Source organism: Microtus oregoni, unplaced genomic scaffold (genome assembly GCF_018167655.1).
Source record: "Microtus oregoni isolate MIOR12 unplaced genomic scaffold, Mior012 000002F_ref0000024, whole genome shotgun sequence".
Classification (NCBI taxonomy): domain Eukaryota; kingdom Metazoa; phylum Chordata; class Mammalia; order Rodentia; family Cricetidae; genus Microtus; species Microtus oregoni.
The window spans coordinates 44,790,185-44,809,298 of NW_024543061.1; the positions used below are offsets into that span (position 1 = coordinate 44,790,185).

The 19,114-nt window shown below is 36.3% G+C and overlaps 1 protein-coding gene across 4 annotated transcripts in view; it reads left to right on the top strand.

Annotated features, from left to right (window-relative positions):
* The window catches only part of Chl1 (cell adhesion molecule L1 like), a 208,503-nt gene extending 189,797 nt beyond the window's left edge, over window positions 1-18,706 (top strand). For 3 of the 4 annotated variants that reach the window (XM_041633376.1, XM_041633366.1, XM_041633384.1), the window contains 9 exons: window positions 141-363; window positions 1,201-1,316; window positions 1,483-1,687; window positions 1,889-2,011; window positions 4,691-4,870; window positions 8,008-8,169; window positions 8,778-8,909; window positions 11,601-11,673; window positions 14,921-18,706. In XM_041633376.1, the coding sequence (XP_041489310.1) occupies window positions 141-363; window positions 1,201-1,316; window positions 1,483-1,687; window positions 1,889-2,011; window positions 4,691-4,870; window positions 8,008-8,169; window positions 8,778-8,909; window positions 11,601-11,673; window positions 14,921-15,137 (1,431 nt within the window). In that variant the 3' untranslated portion in view covers window positions 15,138-18,706. The remainder of the gene's footprint in view (window positions 1-140; window positions 364-1,200; window positions 1,317-1,482; window positions 1,688-1,888; window positions 2,012-4,690; window positions 4,871-8,007; window positions 8,170-8,777; window positions 8,910-11,600; window positions 11,674-14,920) is intronic. The other variant, XM_041633393.1, reaches the window with a different exon arrangement.
* Window positions 18,707-19,114: the final 408 nt, after the last annotated feature.

The window sequence follows — 19,114 nt, forward strand, 5'->3', positions numbered from 1 at the left end:
CAAAAATGCTTCTGACTCCAAGGAGCACAGTTAAGATCTCTAATTTGTTTTCCAGTTAGTCATACATTCTTTAAAATGAGTCACCTCTGCCTTTCGGTCAACATATCTACAAATCCATAGAGTATGTCTTTCTGTTTTAGCCTTTGAAATCCATGGAGCAGAATGGGCCAGGACTAGAGTATAGAGTGAGCTGGAAGCCCCAGGGAGCGCCTGAGGAATGGGAAGAAGAAACAGTTACAAACCACACACTTCGTGTAATGACACCTACTGTCTATGCTCCTTATGATGTCCAAGTTCAAGCCATCAATCAACTCGGCTCTGGACCTGAGCCTCAGCCAGTGACACTCTATTCAGGGGAAGACTGTAAGTGGTTCATCCTTAAATCTTAAACACGTCAAGAATATTTTTGAGTTACCACATTTGTGTCAGCATTTTCAAGTACCTATTGCTTGCAAAGACGACATACCATAGTGGGAGCCGCTTGTTCATTCCCAGCTGCCCAAACTCGAAATAACCACACAGAAACTATATTATTTGCAAACTGTTTGGCCAATACCTTAAGCATATTTTTAACTTGCTCTTATATACTAAACTGACCCATTTCCATTAATCTGTATATCGCCATGTGGCTGTGTCTTACCGGGTAACATTCGGTCCAGCATCTGTCTCTGGCGGGGCTACATGGCTGCTTCCTGAATCCGCCTACTCTCTCTCCCTCTCTCTCTCCCTCTCTCTGTCTCCCTCCCCCCCCTCTCCCTCTCTCTCTCCCTCTCTCTGTCTCCCTCCCCTCTCTCTCTCTCTCTCTCTCTCTCTCTCTCTCTCTATATATATATATATATATATATATATATATATATATACACATACACACACACACACACACACACACACAACATACTACCTGTGAAACAGAAAAAGAAATACTTGCATGCATCAAAGTTTGGGTTGATTTTGAAGAGAGTTAGTTGATCAAGGTAATGTTAAAGAAATACATAGCTTGTTGATAGAGTTTTGACTCAGCATGCACGAAGCTCTGTGTTTGAAGCCCTGGTATGATGAAACTCAGTTGTGATGGCAAATGCCTTTAATTCCAGTACTTAGAAGGTAAAGAATGAAGGATTGGATGTTCATCACTTTTGGAAGGAGATTTTATGAATTGTGTGTAAGGCATTGAATGCTAATAAGTTTTAATGTTTACAGATCCTAGTACAGCTCCTGTGATCCATGGTGTTGATGTTATGAACAGCACATTAGTTAAAGTGACCTGGTCATCAATTCCAAAGGAAACAGTACATGGGCTTCTGAGAGGATACCAGGTTGGTATCAGGTTGATATTTTTAAGTAATTTTTCATTTCATTTTCACTTCCTAAATGATACTGTTGAATTTGTTTCTTTCCTGAGATTTTTAACTGATTTGAAGAGGGCAACTGAGTATCTTTTACTATGGCTGTTATGTTAAAGCATTTGCATCTTCTTTGCAGATAAATTGGTGGAAAACCAAAAGTCTGCTGGATGGAAGGACACATCCCAAAGAAGTGAACATCCTAAGATTCTCAGGACAGCGAAACTCTGGAATGGTTCCATCCCTAGATGCCTTTAGTGAATATCACTTAACAGTCTTAGCTTACAATTCCAAAGGAGCTGGTCCAGAGAGTGAGCCCTATATATTTCAGACCCCAGAAGGAGGTGAGAATATGAAAAGAGCCATCTAGGCAAATTACCCAATGTCTCTGCTAAACATTCGCTTCATTATTGACACTTAACGTGAAGCTCAGAGGACTTCATATCTTGGTTTCTATTAATGTGTTATCTCAAGGGAATTTTTTGTTTGTTTTTCTAGAAATTCATTAGTTTATGAATGCCCATTTATGATCTTGTGTTTTCTAGTACCTGAACAGCCAAGTTTTCTCAAGGTCATCAAAGTTGATAGAGACACTGCCACTTTATCCTGGGGACTTCCTAAGAAACTAAATGGAAATTTAACTGGTTACCTTTTACAATACCAGATAAGTAAGTACAGAATTGAATTAGATTTAATCTACTGAAGATTCAGTTTTTGTTCAAGAAATTGGGTTGCTACACAATGAGCAGTATTCCCTAAAGTGCAAGGAACAGTAAAATAAAAGTAAGCAACAACCTCTGTGTGTTTCAATAAGAAACCTTTTTTTATTGGAGCATGGTTATGTTCACCAATTTACATATTACCTATAGCCGTTTTCTCACAAGAATAGCAACTGTGAACTAGGGCAACAGAGTTTGCATTTTCTCATAGTACTAACTATTCACATTTTATATTTACAAAAGGTCTGTGGACTTCTATTTTGTAATTAAAACAGTGATTACTAAGGAAAGTGTATGTACCATCTATTTGTGAGTAGCTTTGAGAATTATGAAACTTGCCAGGGGGCAGAGTTAGTGAATAATGTAATGGAGATTCAAAGTATATTCATAGCATCATAATAAGACTGACTCATTCCAAGGAAATTGAATGATTCCATTCTCAAGCTTAAATATATTTATCTGGGTAGAACCCCCTATTGATAGCTTGCTAGTCAGGCAGGCCATGATGAGAGACTCAGAAAAATCTCTGCATACTTCTGTGACACTAGATTGAAAACAGTTAAACTTATTTAGAACTTCTTAAAGTCATAACATCTCCTACCTGATACAGTCATCAAATATAAACATGATTTCAGACTGAAAAGTGGAACTTCAGTCATATCTCAATGATAACACTTAACATCCATGAGTTGTTAAGTAGCCCACACACTGAACTCTAAGCCATTCCACCTACCCTATTCACAGAAACCAACCTAATTGTGGCCCTGGTGGATTACTCTGCTGTCTCTTGAGTTTTCACATCTGAGTCACATATGAGCTTTAGGTCCCATTGATTGCTGCTGTGCACTGCACACCCGTTTAATTAAATATGGATGAAATCCAAGAGAAGTTGTGGTTTTTACCACTAGTTTGCTTTGTAGTAAGTGCTTCTCTGTGCTGTTCCATGCAACCTTTGCAGAGCATGCTGTAGTGTACATCAGTCCTCTTTTATGGATGAAGGAATCAACACACATAGTCCACTGGTATTTGAAGGTCATACCACAATGTTAAGTGCTGGATTAGGATGAATACTCAAGTCTGTCATTGTCTAAATTTTGAGTTCTTAAGCCACACTCTTGCAAGGACCAATTTTTAAGACTTGACAGAACTGATATATTTTAAGAGTTTCAAATTTTTATTTTGTCCTATCTTTAAATTTGATTAAATTCAAACATTTTGTATGATCTGTCTGTAAGATTTAAATTTGATTTAAAAACTATTGCTCATAACACAGTAGTTGAAATATTAGTAATTATAATAGTCATTGTACTTCTTAAAATTCACTAATATTAAGTTATTTATTTCATTATTATTAATAAATGCAGGGCATATTTTATATAGTGTGCTTTTCCCTTCTTCTTCTCTGGTCTAATTAGTTGCCATTTGTATATTCCAGAGTGACATATACTTTCCCTCATTCTTGCATTGATTTTAGTAATTATTTTAATTGGCCTTGTAGTGTTTAATGGTGATAAAGTGACTAATATCTTTCCAGCTTTACAATGATTAGAATACTGCTTGGTTTCTTGATGTAACTGCATTATATAAAACAAGGAAGGCATTTTATGTAAATAAAACATTCTATTTTTATAAGTGCAGAGAGGATTTTTTGTAGCCTTTTTCTTACCATTGGTGTCTTCAGACCTTAAACATATCCCTACATAATTTCGCCTGTTTTGCATTTAGCATAGTGTTCGGGGCACAGTAGATACTTAAAAGCACTTAATTCATTTATCAGTTCAGTGGACCATTGATTCTCTCTATGCTGAGCTGAGAGAGCTCCCAACTTCCACTAAGTTAACTGCAAGGTTTGGATTTGTGAGGGCACAAATATGATGCACATTCAGTACACTGCACACTTTATTTTTTTAATTTGCTTATATTATCTTGCCAGTTCAGACAAGTTTATAATGAAATTTAATCCCTCTAATTCCTTATTATCCTGTTATACCCTTCCCTCTCCCACTGAATTCCTACTTCCCAAAATATCCCCTTCCTGCTCCCATGTCTTTTTACAGGTATGATCTACTGTATTTAATTAGAGTTGCTTGCATGAGCATGACAGGAGGTTATTTATGGAGAAAGGGCAACTTATCTGTGATTTCTCCATTGAATTAAGTGACACCCCTTCTCCCAGTCACCGCTGATTGTCAATATCCCCTCAGGGTAAAGTGGGATGCTCTTCCCTGCTGAGATATTGAGGGACACACCCTTGAGCTGGTAGTTCCAGTGAGTTCATCTTTTCAAAACATAGTATTTTAGCATAGCCAGTGAAGTGTACCTCTGAAAAAAAGTTGATTACCCCATTATATTATTATTATTGCCCCAATGGGTATATCTCAGCTGATAGATCAGAGTTATAGTTTGCAGGGTTCACAACTTGGTAAAAATGCTGATGAATTCTCTGCAAGCATCTGGTGTAGTCTTTTAATAGTTGCTGTAATAATAATAATTGCCTTTACCTGGAAAGAGCTGATAGTAATGAATAATGATGGAAACTTTTTCAGTAAATAGTAATGAAAGGACAAGTCACTGTAACTTCCATTGTGAAGAACTTTGAAGCACTAATTTTTATGCTTATTTCTTCAGTAAACGACACCTACGAGATTGGAGAATTAAATGAAATCAATGTTACTACTCCATCTAAATCTAGCTGGCGTCTCTCAAACCTCAATGCAACAACCAAATACAAGTTCTACTTGAAGGCATGCACCTCAAAAGGCTGTGGGAAGCCAATAAGTGAGGAAAGTGCCACACTGGGAGAAGGGAGTAAGTACATGATCTTTTGCATGCCGTGTTTTCATGCAACTGCACTAAAGTGCAGGTACCCAGTCTCTGTACCAAAATCTAAGTGACCCTCCATGCACCACCAACACAAATACAGAATTTACTGATCTGTTTATAAGGCTCACATTTGTTCATGGGTTTCTGAACAATAACTAATTATAACTTAATTTATATAAGGTCAGAAACATACTTCTAATTAAGTAAAATAAGTGAACATAGGCTCATAAAATTTCTCAGAAGGTTAGGAAAAGAATATTCTTCTTTGGAGAATATTTCTTTCTAAATATTGTCTTTTACTTTGGTAGATATTTAATAGAAAAAGAATCTAATATATGCCACTTTTATTACTTGACTCATAGTATATTAATTTATATATCAAGTTTGATTTTATTGTCTGGTAGTTCAAGCTAAGTAAGAGTTGAAAATGACTTATCAGTCTTTGATCTTACATGTAGCACAGTTATAATTAAATTACATTTCTATCTCTCCCTTAGATTATAATAGTATCCCTTAAATTTTTTTTCTCTAAGAAAATTTTAGGATTTTTTCTTACCCATTTATATATAATATCCTTAATGCATCAAGATTGAAAAAGGTTAAAGTAAAAGTAAAATGAATTCAGGAACTGATGTTCATATCAACAAGTTAAGAAAGGCGGACTCATATGGGGTTCAGAGTGCTCAGGCATAGGAGGGCTCAAGGGGAGAGAAAGGAGTTGATGAAAGCAGACAATAAGGGAAACAAAATCACTTACTCACAAATAGTTTACGGCAAATGTACTTATATTCTGAGTGGTTTTCTGAACTGTAGATTAGGAACACTGTGAAATCGATGGGAGAAATGCAGGGAATAGGAGAGTAGTTAGGTAGAAAACCAAATTGTGCAACATTTACTATGACACGATTGTGATTCCCTTAAGTGTGTGTATCACAACCATTCACTGTATTCCTGCTAAGCACTGTTACACTCTGAACTTTACTACAGGGTTCTTCCTGTAACTGTTTCCGTCTTTGGGTCCGTGTTTTCTCCTCTACACTTTAGTTGCTTTTTGAGAAAGAGTGTTTTCCAATAGCATCTCTCCCAAACCCATGAGTTCAGGACAAATCAGACACTGGATGAAATGAAGAACTCATTAATCTAGGAAAATGCTAGACTTCGAGATAATGACAATCGCTCCAGTTACTAAAGAAATTTATATTTCAAGGTTACAAACTGGCATCAAATGTTCAATTCACAGCAGTCCGAAGAATAGATAGTGATCTAAATACTCAGTTTCCATATTGTTCATACAAGATATCAAACCACAGAGACAGTTGCTGTATTGATAGAAGTGACAACTTAAAAATCAGGAGAAATATTAGTCCCATTCTTGACAATAAGGAGCATGAAAAAATCCAAAGGATTGCCTTAGCCTTGCTCCACATTCTTCTGCATATATTGGGAAACTGGGCTTTTCTGCATTCATGCTGAACAAACTTTCCTGGAGAGTGAAAATGTTGCTGGGTGGTTTCATAACTGATGTCTCATTTTGCTAATGTGCTTCAGTGTGTAAAGGAAGATTGCTTCACTATCCCTTGTTGGTTATTAAAATCTGCGCTACTAAGGTGTTTGTGTTCTTTTCCAGGCTTCTGAATTTTCAGTATTCCAGCTACTGCCCTTTCCTCTGTTGACACTGCTTTCTCTTCTATAGTCATATATTGCCATGTAGTAAATTATAGTAGCATTTCCATGAACTTCAACATAGTCTTTGAATATTATATAGTTCTACAGAGGAGATATATCTCAGCTTCCCTGAGAACTCTTAAACTGATAACAGTTAAAATTAGAATCTATTGCTACAGATATTTCTTCTCCCTCCTTCGACGAGGGAACACAAGTTAAGATTCTGGTATTGAAAGCAAGCTGTTTCCTTGTTCTCTCTCCAGTTTGAGGGTGTCTCTCTAATGAAAGAGGGGAAAAGCATGGACTTAGAATATGTTTTTGTGTCCTTATAGGTTTGAATAAATCACTTTGCATTTCTGTTTTCCAAAAGCTTGCACTAAATGATATACTAATATTTCTGATTTTTAAAGTAAGAATTCATTCCATTCTATTGCAGTAATCCATTCTAAAAGCTCAGCTCCTCTGTGTAACTGGCTTTATCTCTGTCATGGTACCATTTTCAGTGAATTCCTTTATTCTTTATTCAGTAGTCATATAATCAAGTTTAGTCTGTGATGAAAAGTTACAACCAGGTGCTTTTGTGTCCTATGCCCACTTAACAAAGAGTCTCATCATCCATCCTCCATTATATTCTCACCAGGGATCTTAATTCATCTCATGTGTAAATTGTTGGCACTTGTCAATTGACATTTTCTATGCTGAGTTGATTCCTAGAAAAAGATGAATTTAATGACAAAAGTATTTTATATGTTTAATTGCAAAATCAGAAATTAATGCATATTAATTAAACTGGACTCATTTTCATCTGTTTCTCTGAGGTTCAATGATTAACTTATTGACATGTTATTGAAAGTTTCTCTTGAAAAATTATTTATTTTTTCATACATGTACTAAATCTCAGTGAAACCATTTCATTTAAATGTACCTATAAACCTGCACTTAATCTAGCTGAAGACTCTAATTCAAAAAATACTTTCTATGTGAATGTGTTGTGATGCCATCTTACCAGAACATATTGAGATCATGGCAACACTATGCTTATACATTTAATAAAAACACAGTTAAAATCTTAATTCTATTTGTAATAATATGAAAATACGATATATTCATCTTCTCACTGGCTGTGAAAATTCAACTAATATGAAAATACCATAAAATTCAAAGGATTATTTTTGAGTCTGTGTTTGGTTTTGAGCCATTCCCATGAAGGCAGATTTATAGTACCATTTCATCAGCAAATGGCCATAAACGGATTTCATTGCATTTGTTTATTTACAGCATTTTAAGAGAAAAATCTTGAAATGTTAGTTTCTGAGTCCAGTCATGATTCAAGAACCATTAAAGATAAAAACTCCAAAATGATTTTTTTCATCTCGAAAAATGATATATATTTTTTACATTTCTCTCCTGCTTTCCAGTGATTGAAATCATATGACTTAACTGTGTACCTTTCTTAGGTAAAGGTATCAGGAAGATAACAGAAGGAGTAAATCTTACCCAAAAGATTCACCCTGTAGAGGTACTTGTGCCGGGAGCGGAACATATTGTTCACCTCATGACTAAGAACTGGGGTGATAACGATAGCATTTTTCAAGATGTAATTGAGACAAGAGGGAGAGGTGAGAAATGAGACTGTGTGGGCTATCGTCTTAGACAATTCACTATGTCCTGTGGATTAATTTTACATCTATATTATATTAGAAAGTATAGAGTGCACTAAATATAAAGGTCATAATTTCAATTTGTATTGGCATACAGAGTATTTCAAAAAGGAAATTATATCACAATAATCCCATGTTTCCCTTACTGGGTTTGCCACAGTAGTCACCTGAATGTGTATGATGCTAATTAACACCTGCCAATAACAGAAACTAAAGAAAATCGGAAGCAAACCAGAGCTCACAAAGGTGTCATGGTGATCTGCTTGTAACCCAGGCAATTTGTGCTATGGCTTGCTTGCTGCTGCTTCTGCATTTAACTTCACTATCCTTTCTGATTCTCATCTTCAGAGCTAAATGCAACCCTACAGAGCCTCTTCCCTAAGAAGGAAGGAATGATTTCCTAGTATCTCCCAACAAAATACCTTCAAATTACTTTATTTCCTTTGAGATCAAAGGAAAGATTATTTATTATTTTTAAAATGATATCTGATTGTGCCCCAATGTTACATAATATCAAGGACTGATTCTAGAGGTAGGTCAACCTTGTACCTTTCTCTATACAACAGAATATGCCGGCTTATATGATGACATCTCCACTCAAGGCTGGTTTATTGGACTGATGTGTGCAATCGCTCTTCTCACACTGATACTATTAACTATTTGCTTTGTGAAGAGGAACAAGGGTGGAAAGTATTCAGGTAAAACCATGGCTTAACATGATTTTCAACTTTGAATAGCATATACTGTGAATCAATATATGGGAACTATTTTATAAAAATTATGTGGATAAAGTTTATAGTGTATTAGCTTTGAAATATACTAAAGGAGAATATTTTGATTAAACAGTCAAAGGAAATATGCATAGTATATCATGCTAGCTTTTAGTAGCTGTTTGAGTTGATTGGCCTGGAATTCTCTAGGTAGACTAGGGTGGCTTTGAACTCATAGAGATCCATATGTGCCTCTGCCTTCTAACTGCTAAGATAAAGGTCTGTGCCACTATGCCTGATTGTTTTAGTATTTAATAGAGACTGTATGGGCTAGGGTGATAGTTCAGTGGTTTAAAGTACTTACTTAACATTTTGAGTTTGGTTCCAGGCAACCATATTGAGCAGTTCACAGTAGCTTGTAATTCCAGCTTCAGGAGTCTCACGCCTCTGGTCTTTTCAAGCACCTGCACGTAAACAAACACACACATATACATAAATCAAGTGAAATTAATCTTTTTAACAAAATATTTTTATTGATTATTTGGGAATTTCACCTCATGCACTCCTAGAGCACAGCCTCTTCCTAGTCCTCCCATGTCTGCTCCCTGACCCTTAGGACTTCCCCCAACAACAAAAAGGAAGTTCAGTTTTTGTTGCCCATATGCTCAGTGAAGCATGGTTGAACGCCCAGTGGCCCATCATGTAAAGAAAGCTGAGACCTTCCCCATCCACACCCCTGCCAGAAGCCATCAGCTGTGGAGAGCTATACCTCAGCATCCTTATCACTATTTTCTTTTGTGGTGATATCAATAGCTTCATGTTCATGGTTGTGGAAGAGGGACATAGAAGACTTCTGTGACAATACCTTTCCACACCCCAGCTCCTAAGATGAAATGAAACTTCAAGATAAAAACATTAAACTAGGTTCTTAAGGATCATAATGCTTATAAACTTATGTTTTCTGTTCATAGATATATCAGACACAGAGAAGGTATATTATTAAATCACACATATACTTTAATACCTTACAAAGGAGCTCATTTATTTATGGCATGCCTTTACTTCTTTCTCTACACCTGGCTCTGGTGTTCTGTGTGGTTCTTGTAGAACTCCTCCACTCCCCAGCTTTGTTCGAGATCACCATTGCATTGCAGAGGGTGCATTTCCTATTACTGTACTGTACTGGGTAACTTTTATTGAGTGTACTGCTTCTTGAAATGTTAATAATATATTGGATAAAAATAAAATCATTCTAGTTGTTAACTTGTTTGTTTTTTATATAAATTATATTCAACTTGCTATTTTACGTATACATTGTTGCTGGGTTTTTTTTTTGTCCTGTTCATTGTGCTTTACAAAAGGAGAAAGATTAAACTCCTGCATCTCTTGGCTTACGGTACTCAGATCTATAAATTGTTCTTTATTGACTCCTGGTTCACCAAGCAAATGTTTACTGAGAATCTGTCATATACATAAAACCATGAAGAACATAACATACATTTTCCTAAAATAGCATGTCTAATTGGCACAGCTGTCCATTTCCATTTTTCTCTGAAATCTAGCTAGTATCAAATATGTTCACAATGACTAATGGATATTCCAGGTCATTCATTAGACACTTTGAAGAGAGACAGCTTTTTAATTATCTTTTTGAAAGTAAGGCTTATGAAATATGAACCTATATGTGCTCTGAAGCCCTCCCTCAATTCAGACCCTTTGAAAACAATAGCAACAACTTTTTGTATTGGAGGACAGCTAAGGGTATGCACAGGTGAATAGCATCTTAAAGGAAACTTGTTTCTGTTTTTAAAGGTAAGAGAATCAAGAACCAATCTCATATCTCAGTGTTTCAAATGAAACTAAACTACTTTTAGTATGGAGGAGTCTGCACATTTTCCAGTGTGGCTATGCATGTGGAGTCCAGAGACTGACATTCATTATCGTGCTCAATCATCTCCACCTTATTTTTTTAACACAGGGTTTCTCATTAACTTGAAGCTTACAAATTTAGCTAGACGGATTTAGTCAGCAAGCCTCAGAAATCTTCCTGTACCCTCCTCCCCATAATGCAGCTAAAGCTGGTTGCCATCAAGTCTGCCATTTTCATGCAGGTGCTGGAATAAAACAGGTCTTCAAACATGTTTGACAGACACTTTATATAAGCTAAATCATCCCTACAGTCTCTCATGTAATTATATACTTAGAAGGCTTTGGTAGCCCTGATTATTTTTGTTATTAAGGTAGTTTTGATTAAAATATTGATAGAGAACACCATAATGATTGATTTTTTTGAGAGAGCATTAAACTGGTTTCATGACTTAGGTCATTAAGAGCCTATTAAATCTTCAAATAGTTTGGAGAAAAAATAAATTTTATGTTCATGGACACAATGATCTAAGCTTGACTCTCTTCATAGGACAAGTTCCCATTTGATATGGGGGAATGACATGAAAGTCTACAAGGTGCTTAAGAGCAGAAATTAAAACCCAGGAAATTATTTCTGTTTTCAGATTAAATAAAAAGCAACTGATACATTATACCTGTTGCTCAATAAGCTAATAATACTGGCATAAAAACTTGGGGTAATCAATGTGTTTTTATAACCTGCCTTTCAGCAGCCAAGCTGACAGGTCTTTCCAATAGTTTTGATGTTAAACTACTTTCAATTTTCTGTTTCAGTAAAAGAGAAGGAAGATTTACACCCAGATCCAGAAGTTCAGTCAGCAAAAGATGAGACTTTTGGTGAATACAGGTAAATGTAACTTTGTATATCATGATCAGTTGAAAGACTTCCATCAGGTTTGTCAAGTGGAGAACGTTCTTTGTTTTTAACTCAAGTAATGGAACTACAACACACTGATTTTATAAAAGGAATTTTACCAATGGTTTCTTTACCCCATCTCTGTCCCCATTCCCTTTCTTCCTTCCTGCCTCCCCCCTCCCTGCCTCCCTCCCTCCCTTCCTTTCTTCCTTCTTTCCTTCCTCTTTTCCTAAATTAGTACTTAAAGCATGGAGTCACTGATACCTGTTTGAAGAGTATTATTCAGTGTATGAGTTCAATCAGGCAGGGACAACACAGCAAGAAGTCTAGTACAACAGCCAAATTCTCCAGTTACACATCTCTGCCTCACCCTGTGCCCATTATATTTCTTAGCTTTCTTTCTTGAATTATCACCATTCCTTAGTCAGATCATCTCTACTATCTCTATTGTAGCAAGAAAATTACCATCAATTTTGGACTTATATTGATGTTATTATATATGATTCAAGAATCTCTACCAATTAAGAGACCTAGCTGGCTCTCACTGACTCAGCTCTGAATCTGTCTGCATGGCCAGGGATGTGGGGTACTCGCCTCTACTCTCCTGTTGCGGCAAGAAAAATACTATAAAGTTTGTACTTATATTGATGTAATTATATATGATTCAAGAATCTCTACCAAATAAGAAATCTAGCTGGCTCTCACTGGCTCAGCTCGAAATCTCTCTGCATGGCCATGGATGTGGGGTACTTTGAGTAGTTGACCTGGAGTAACTAATACAGATCTGAGCATCACTATGCCTCTGCTGGTCTCTATGTGCATCACTTCCCTTTCTGCTGATTGGGTGCCTTCTTTTATGCTTTTATGTTTTTTGTCAAGAAGATCAGAGGAGAGAAAGACAGGGGTGGCTGTAAGGAAAAAGAAAGAAAGAAAGAAAGGAAGAAAGAAAGAAAGAAAGACAGAAAGAAAGAAAAGAGAAAGGTGTAAGGGAAGGAAGGAAAAAACAGGAGAGTAAAAAGAAAAAGAATGTTAGCTTGGGAAAGTTGTGGTCAGTGCTGTTTTACTGATTGGAATATTCGTCCTGATTATATCTGAAATGTAAAACTTAGGATCATAATTGAGTATTATCTCAATGCCCATGCAAAATGAAGCCAGGTATGTGCTTCTGGTGTATGATCTTCAGGAGACAGGCTTTTGACAAGAATTGTGGTCTCACCTGAAGTTTTGGCTGACAGTAGATCTGCTTCCTTATGTGTGTGTTGCCAGAGCTTGGTTACATCCAGACCTAGGGGTTAAGAACTTCAGATTTTGGCAAGCCAAAGTCATCCTCAATTCCATGCCACGTGGACTTATCTCCAGGATACTTAGTAATATCTAGCTTTAGGCGAGGCAGAAACACCAGATTGAGTACCCAAGAGGCAATTCATAGTATGTTGATACCCCAATCTTAGAACTTACATCTCATTGCTCTAGTCTATTCTATTTATTGGAGGTTCAGCACACATTTAAAGGGAAGACTTTACACAATTGCTCACATTCCTTTTGAACAGGGACCGCTGAGGTCTGAGGACAACTGTTCACAAACATTTTTATGAAGGGAAACAAAACAAAACAAACCCCTGAATCTATTCCTTGTCCATAAGCTTATTTGTCTACACTCTGCAGCTTCTCTGAAAGGATTGGTCATTTTGTTTCCCTATATCATTTACAGTTACAGCCTTTCAAACAGTCAGTATGTTTTCTGGCATTTTATTCCAAAACTTAATATTCATCAGGAATTTTTGTCTTTTTAATTTTTCATGAACTTTCTTATGTGCTTTGCCCTTAGATATATGTTTATATTACTCGTTATCTGGCCCCAAAGTCAATGCCACAATTTTTTTATTTTTATTTTTAGAATCTCAGTGTCCTCATTCTGAAACCTGTTACCATACCACACAGATATCTTGATTTATGCTGATGTCAAACACAGATACCCAAACGTTCCTTTCCCAATAGTGTGTCAAACACAGATGGTTCTTGTCATCTAGTCACTTAGGAACTGGTATTTAAAACTTTTTTTTTTAATTTTTAAAATCAGATATATAAAGGGCATAATTTCGTAAATATTTTGTGGCTTCAGGATTGCTTCTCATAATGAGTAAAACACACATCAGATATCATATTAATAGTATTCACAATGATTGATATTTTCTTTTAGAACTTATTATTTCACAATTCCTATGTATATATAGTACTTTGTTCACACTTGCCCATTATCTTATCTTACTTTCTTATCTTTTGAGCTCAAGTCCTTAGTCTTCCTAACAAGTGCTTTTCCTACTTTGCTGTGTACTCTCTCCCTTTCTCCCTCTGTGTCAAATAGATAGACAGACAGATAGGTAGGTGGGTAGGTAGGGCTGGGACCTAATTTAATCAGGGTACTTTTAATAATTTTAATTGAAAATTTTATAAGAAACTAAATTTGGTTGGTTATACTAAACAAAAGAGAAGGATACAGGAGTTTATATGACCAAAATAAGAGCTAAAAGATCAAAACCCAAGGCCAAGAGCAACAAGAGTGCATAAAGCAAGGAAAGCAACACTTGTCTTCTGCCCTGAGACTACTGAATAGCGACCGCTTGTGGCATAATTAGGTGACTTCTAAACAACAGAATATTTCTCACAGTCCTGGGACTGGGCAGTGAGATCCAAGTCAGGACAGGATGAGTGTGTGCTGAGTTAACCATCTCACTTATGGATGCCCGTTTCTCCTGTTCTGCCCTGGAAACTGCAAAGCTGCTTTCTGGAGGCCCTTTCACTAGGGCAAATCCCTTTCATGAGGACTGTTCTGTGACTGCTAATCTCCAGTGAGCCCACACACCGTTGTTATCATACTTGGGTAAAGCAGTTTAGCATGTGAATTCAGGGAGCGCACAGGTAACCAACCACACTATAGCCTCAATATGAATCAGCATGTTGCATCTTCATGTCCCAAAGCAGGCCCTCAATTAAAAGGGAAACACAGGTGTGAAAAAAGCAGAAAAGTGTTCCTCAGTCACGCAGAATAAAGAAAACTAGTTATGGCTTTTACAATACTTACTTATTGATGTGTCATTTCAGCTGCATTTCCCTGTCATTTGTGTTAATATGAACAAGTTGAAAATTATCGAACCCGTTAGCACTTGTGAAAGAGTCTTGCTACTGTATGTGCCTGTGAATCTGAGCTCCCGGGGAATGGCTCTGTTTTGTTTTCCAGTGACAGTGATGAAAAACCTCTCAAAGGGAGCCTTCGGTCCTTGAATAGGAACATGCAGCCCACAGAGAGTGCTGACAGCTTAGTGGAGTACGGAGAGGGAGACCACTCCATATTCAATGAAGATGGATCTTTTATTGGCGCCTACACCGGAGCTAAGGAGAAAGGGTCTGTTGAAAGCAACGGAAGTTCGACCGCCACGTTCCCACTCCGGGCCTAGACACAGCACACGCACCACCACTGGCTAACACACTCCTCCCCAGTCTCTTCCGGGGAGCAAAATCTTTTACAGAGGAGTGGAAACACGTGTCCGGAGGCTGACATTCTGACATTCTGCAATTTTGCTGAGAAAAATAGCCCTGCCTTCAAAAAGAAAAAAAAAAAAAAGTCAGATGCCAAACACTTCAGGCCTGTGTTTCGTTTATGGTTTTGGTTTCGGGTGCTCAAAATGCAGAACACAAAACAAATCCTGTACTTAGATCCACTTTGACTGAATCCAAAGTTCCTCTTTTGCATATTCCAGGTCTGCCTGGTTCTCCTGTTCAGTGTGTGTGCATTAATGTTGCTAACTGTGTGGGTTTCTCTGGATACACAGTTGTATTTAGTTTTTAAGAACTGTTTTAGTGACTTTGATTCACTACAGGTTAAAAGATTGTAAGCAAGTAAGCAGGTTATTTAAAATGTAAAAAGGAATATGAATGTCTTATTAAACACTTCATGGAATCTATACAGTCTGAAGTTATTATTTAAAATTTAGTAGTAAAGGTCTTAGATGATCATGCAACTTGTATTTATTGAGCTCCTAACTATTTGCCCAGAGGCTACCATTTTTATGCAGAGTTACAATGTTTTCAATTTCTGAATGATTGTCTTCAATTTCCATCGGTGTGGTAACTCTGTATCTATCTATCTATCTATCTATCAATCATCTATCTAATTTTCTTCCTTACTTTCTTCCTTCCTTTCTTTCTTTTTTCCTTCCTTTCTTCCTTTCTTTTTTTATTTTTTAACTTGAACTAACTGGAGCTGCAGAAGATCAGAGGTTATTTTAAAAAGAGAAAGAAGATGTTGATGATTGTATTTTGTATCTTCATTTGTATGTTCACAGCATTCAGCCTTTATGTTTATAGACTGGTTCCCTTGGATATGTTTTATGAATGCCTTGTACATATTATATTAATATTTACACATAGTGTTTTATTTTGAAGTGAGAAAGAGAACATTAATAAGCATGATTGTACAGCTAAAGTGTATATAGTAGGATGCTGTTTTCATCCTTCAGGGGCTAACCCAGCATTCCAGATTCAAGATTACATGAATAATTGGATTCTATTCTTATATTTCTCTCCTTCACATGCTCTCAAAATAAAATAGCCTATAACGATAGAGGGAAATACATTCATATTGTTCAAAATAAGTTTTGGAGTGGATTCCTGCCCCAGTCTCCAGCAAATAAAATTATTTACAGTAGAAAATCTTATGTACCTGTTAGTTTATATCATATTGTAAATGTATCTGTGGTGGTGTCATCATTTTTAATGTTTTCATTTTGTCATAGTTAGTACAGGGTCAGGGAATTTAGTTTCCGTCATGTGGGCTACCAGTCCATCTAAAATGGTACGGAAGTTTTAGAGTGTTTTAGAAATACCTTGAAGAACTCTGCGCACATATAAGTAAATAATGGATGCTAACACTCTCGTGTAATGGAAACTTTTAACCTCACCATGAAATTATTAACTGTGTTGTGATACAGTTCAGAGATTTAACTTTACTTTGTGTAATTACTGGCATATCCTTACTGTTTAGTCTTCATGTTTAATTGATATGATGTGCTATGTTGCTTTGGGGTTAAAATCATGGATAGGAAAATGACCAATGCAGTAATGTACACAAAACATACTTTTTTAATCTCATGTCTCTTCTAGAATGCATAGGTAGGAAAAACCTGTTTTCTCAAAATCATGGATCTCAATGTTTAGCTACTTTCCTGGAAATAGTAAAAGAAAGGGGGCAGATATCTTTATTCTCTACCTGCATGAGTGTGTAAGGATCTACACATCCACTGTGTGAACTGATCCCCAGCGCCATCTGATGACTAAGGCACAGATTGCTGGAGGAGCCTCTGTTGTGTGCCATTTTAGGTGGGGGGCTGTGGAACTGAGCTGCACAGAAAATTAATTACGCTGTTATTCTGCCTCCTTCTCCTTATCATCATTCAAAATGTAGTTTGGAAAGGGTTGTATGGGTTGATAATAATAACCAACAATGTAGAACTGTTTCATTAAAAATTTAATAATCTTTAAGTCTAATGTTGGTGCAAATACTTACATTTTTATTCCAAATGACGGTTGAAGAAAATGAGATTGTGCTATAACCCCTTTTGCTAGCTTCTGTGAACTTCTAAATACTATTTGGTTTCATTCTGTTGTACATCTTCCGTAGAGCAAGACAAGATCCTTGGAGTCCTTTGATTTTAATTGTAGAATTGGATTATTCAGTGTGCTCAAATGAAAACACATCCAGTAGGTTAAAGTGGATTTAATTCTTTTTTTCTCTTAAACAGTGAGTGTCAGACTCTGTGATGTGCAATGCTGATTACCATTGGGCAATAATTATTTGGGAAATCCTCCCCCCCCCCCCTGAGTTTTAAGGCAGCTGCTAATATATACAACTTTGTTCTTAACTGGTTTTGCAGTAACTTTCTGTAGTCTACTGACAGTATGATTTTAATGTAAGTGATTGTATATAACCTCCAGGATTGTGGATGGGGATAAGTTCAGAAAGAACTGTTTGAGGGTCAGGGAAATCTGTGTTCTCTTCCAGGTTCCAGCACTGACTATACATAAAAACCTTAGGCATATTGCTGAACTGCTTTAACTTCAAACTGTGCTACAAAAGTGCTAATGTTTGCTGTCACAGGGTGTTCTTTTGTACTAAGAAAACTTACGAATGATAATCTAAGATGCCTTTTAACTTCATGACCCAACCTGTAATCAAATTAAGTATCAAAAACTCACCCCCACATACACCAACTCAATTTTCCCCCTCTAAGCACATAAATATATTTTTATAGAAAACAGATCTACAGAAAATAAACTAAATCTTGCTGTTAAGTGTGGAGTACGATTTGCATATGCCATTGAAAATTAATAATCGGAAGAAAACTAAGCAGGGTCTTTGCTATACAAAAGTGTTTCCCACTCATTTTTGCATGCATATTTGTAAGATGTGAAATCAGTAGATTTATTCTCTTGGTATAAAGGCATCTGATATTTTAGATGTACCCATGTTTATAGAAAACTGTAGAGCACAATGGACTTAATGCTATTTTCTACTCATGGAAGAGATAGAGGACAATAAGGAGAGATGTCGGCTGCTTTTCTAAGTATTTAAAACATTTTTGCCAATCGAAAACCTAAATATGTTTACATGCCATGAAGGCGTAATTCTCGTAACAACTTTAAATTGGTTGTAGTACTGGTTTGTGGTCTGTGGTAGTAGATGTATCCTAGTGTTCCTATAGTGAGGTAAGTAGGGCTGGGCCAAAGCTACTTTGATTTGTCTTCAACTGACTGCATCGTCAAAGAGACAAAAAGTACAGAGGGCAGGCTCATCTGGTTAGCTTTTCTGTTCTCACATAGATTAATGTTCACAGTAGATCTTTATTCGCGTGCGTTTGTGTTGTAGATGGTGTTTGTATTATGCTTATGGATATTTGTGGTTCAATACTATTTTCATTAAACATGAAATTCAGCTTTCAAATAAAAGTTTGACTTCGTGTACTCTAAAGACGTCTGTGTCCCTTTCTATCTAATTAAAAGCAGAATTTACATTGCAAGCTTAAACTTGGTTCCTACTAATTCTGAAACTATAAATAAAGCATAAATTAGTTAAGTTTGAAGAAAAAGAATAAGTGAAATATTTTATTTGTATCACTGTGTTTACAGAAAGACTACTTGATGTCAACAAGGGCTAGAAAATACACCAACTTCACAGTTACAATGAATGCAAATTAACATGTATATATTTTCGGTTGGCTTATTTTTCAGGAAAAAATGTAGCAATGTGTCATTTTAATAACATGTGGTATCCTTTATCTTCAAAGTGGATAAAAGTTAAAATTGACATATTCTTATAAAGATGGGATGCCCAATTTTCTGAGTATTTTGATATTTAAAATATTTTGCTATGTACCTT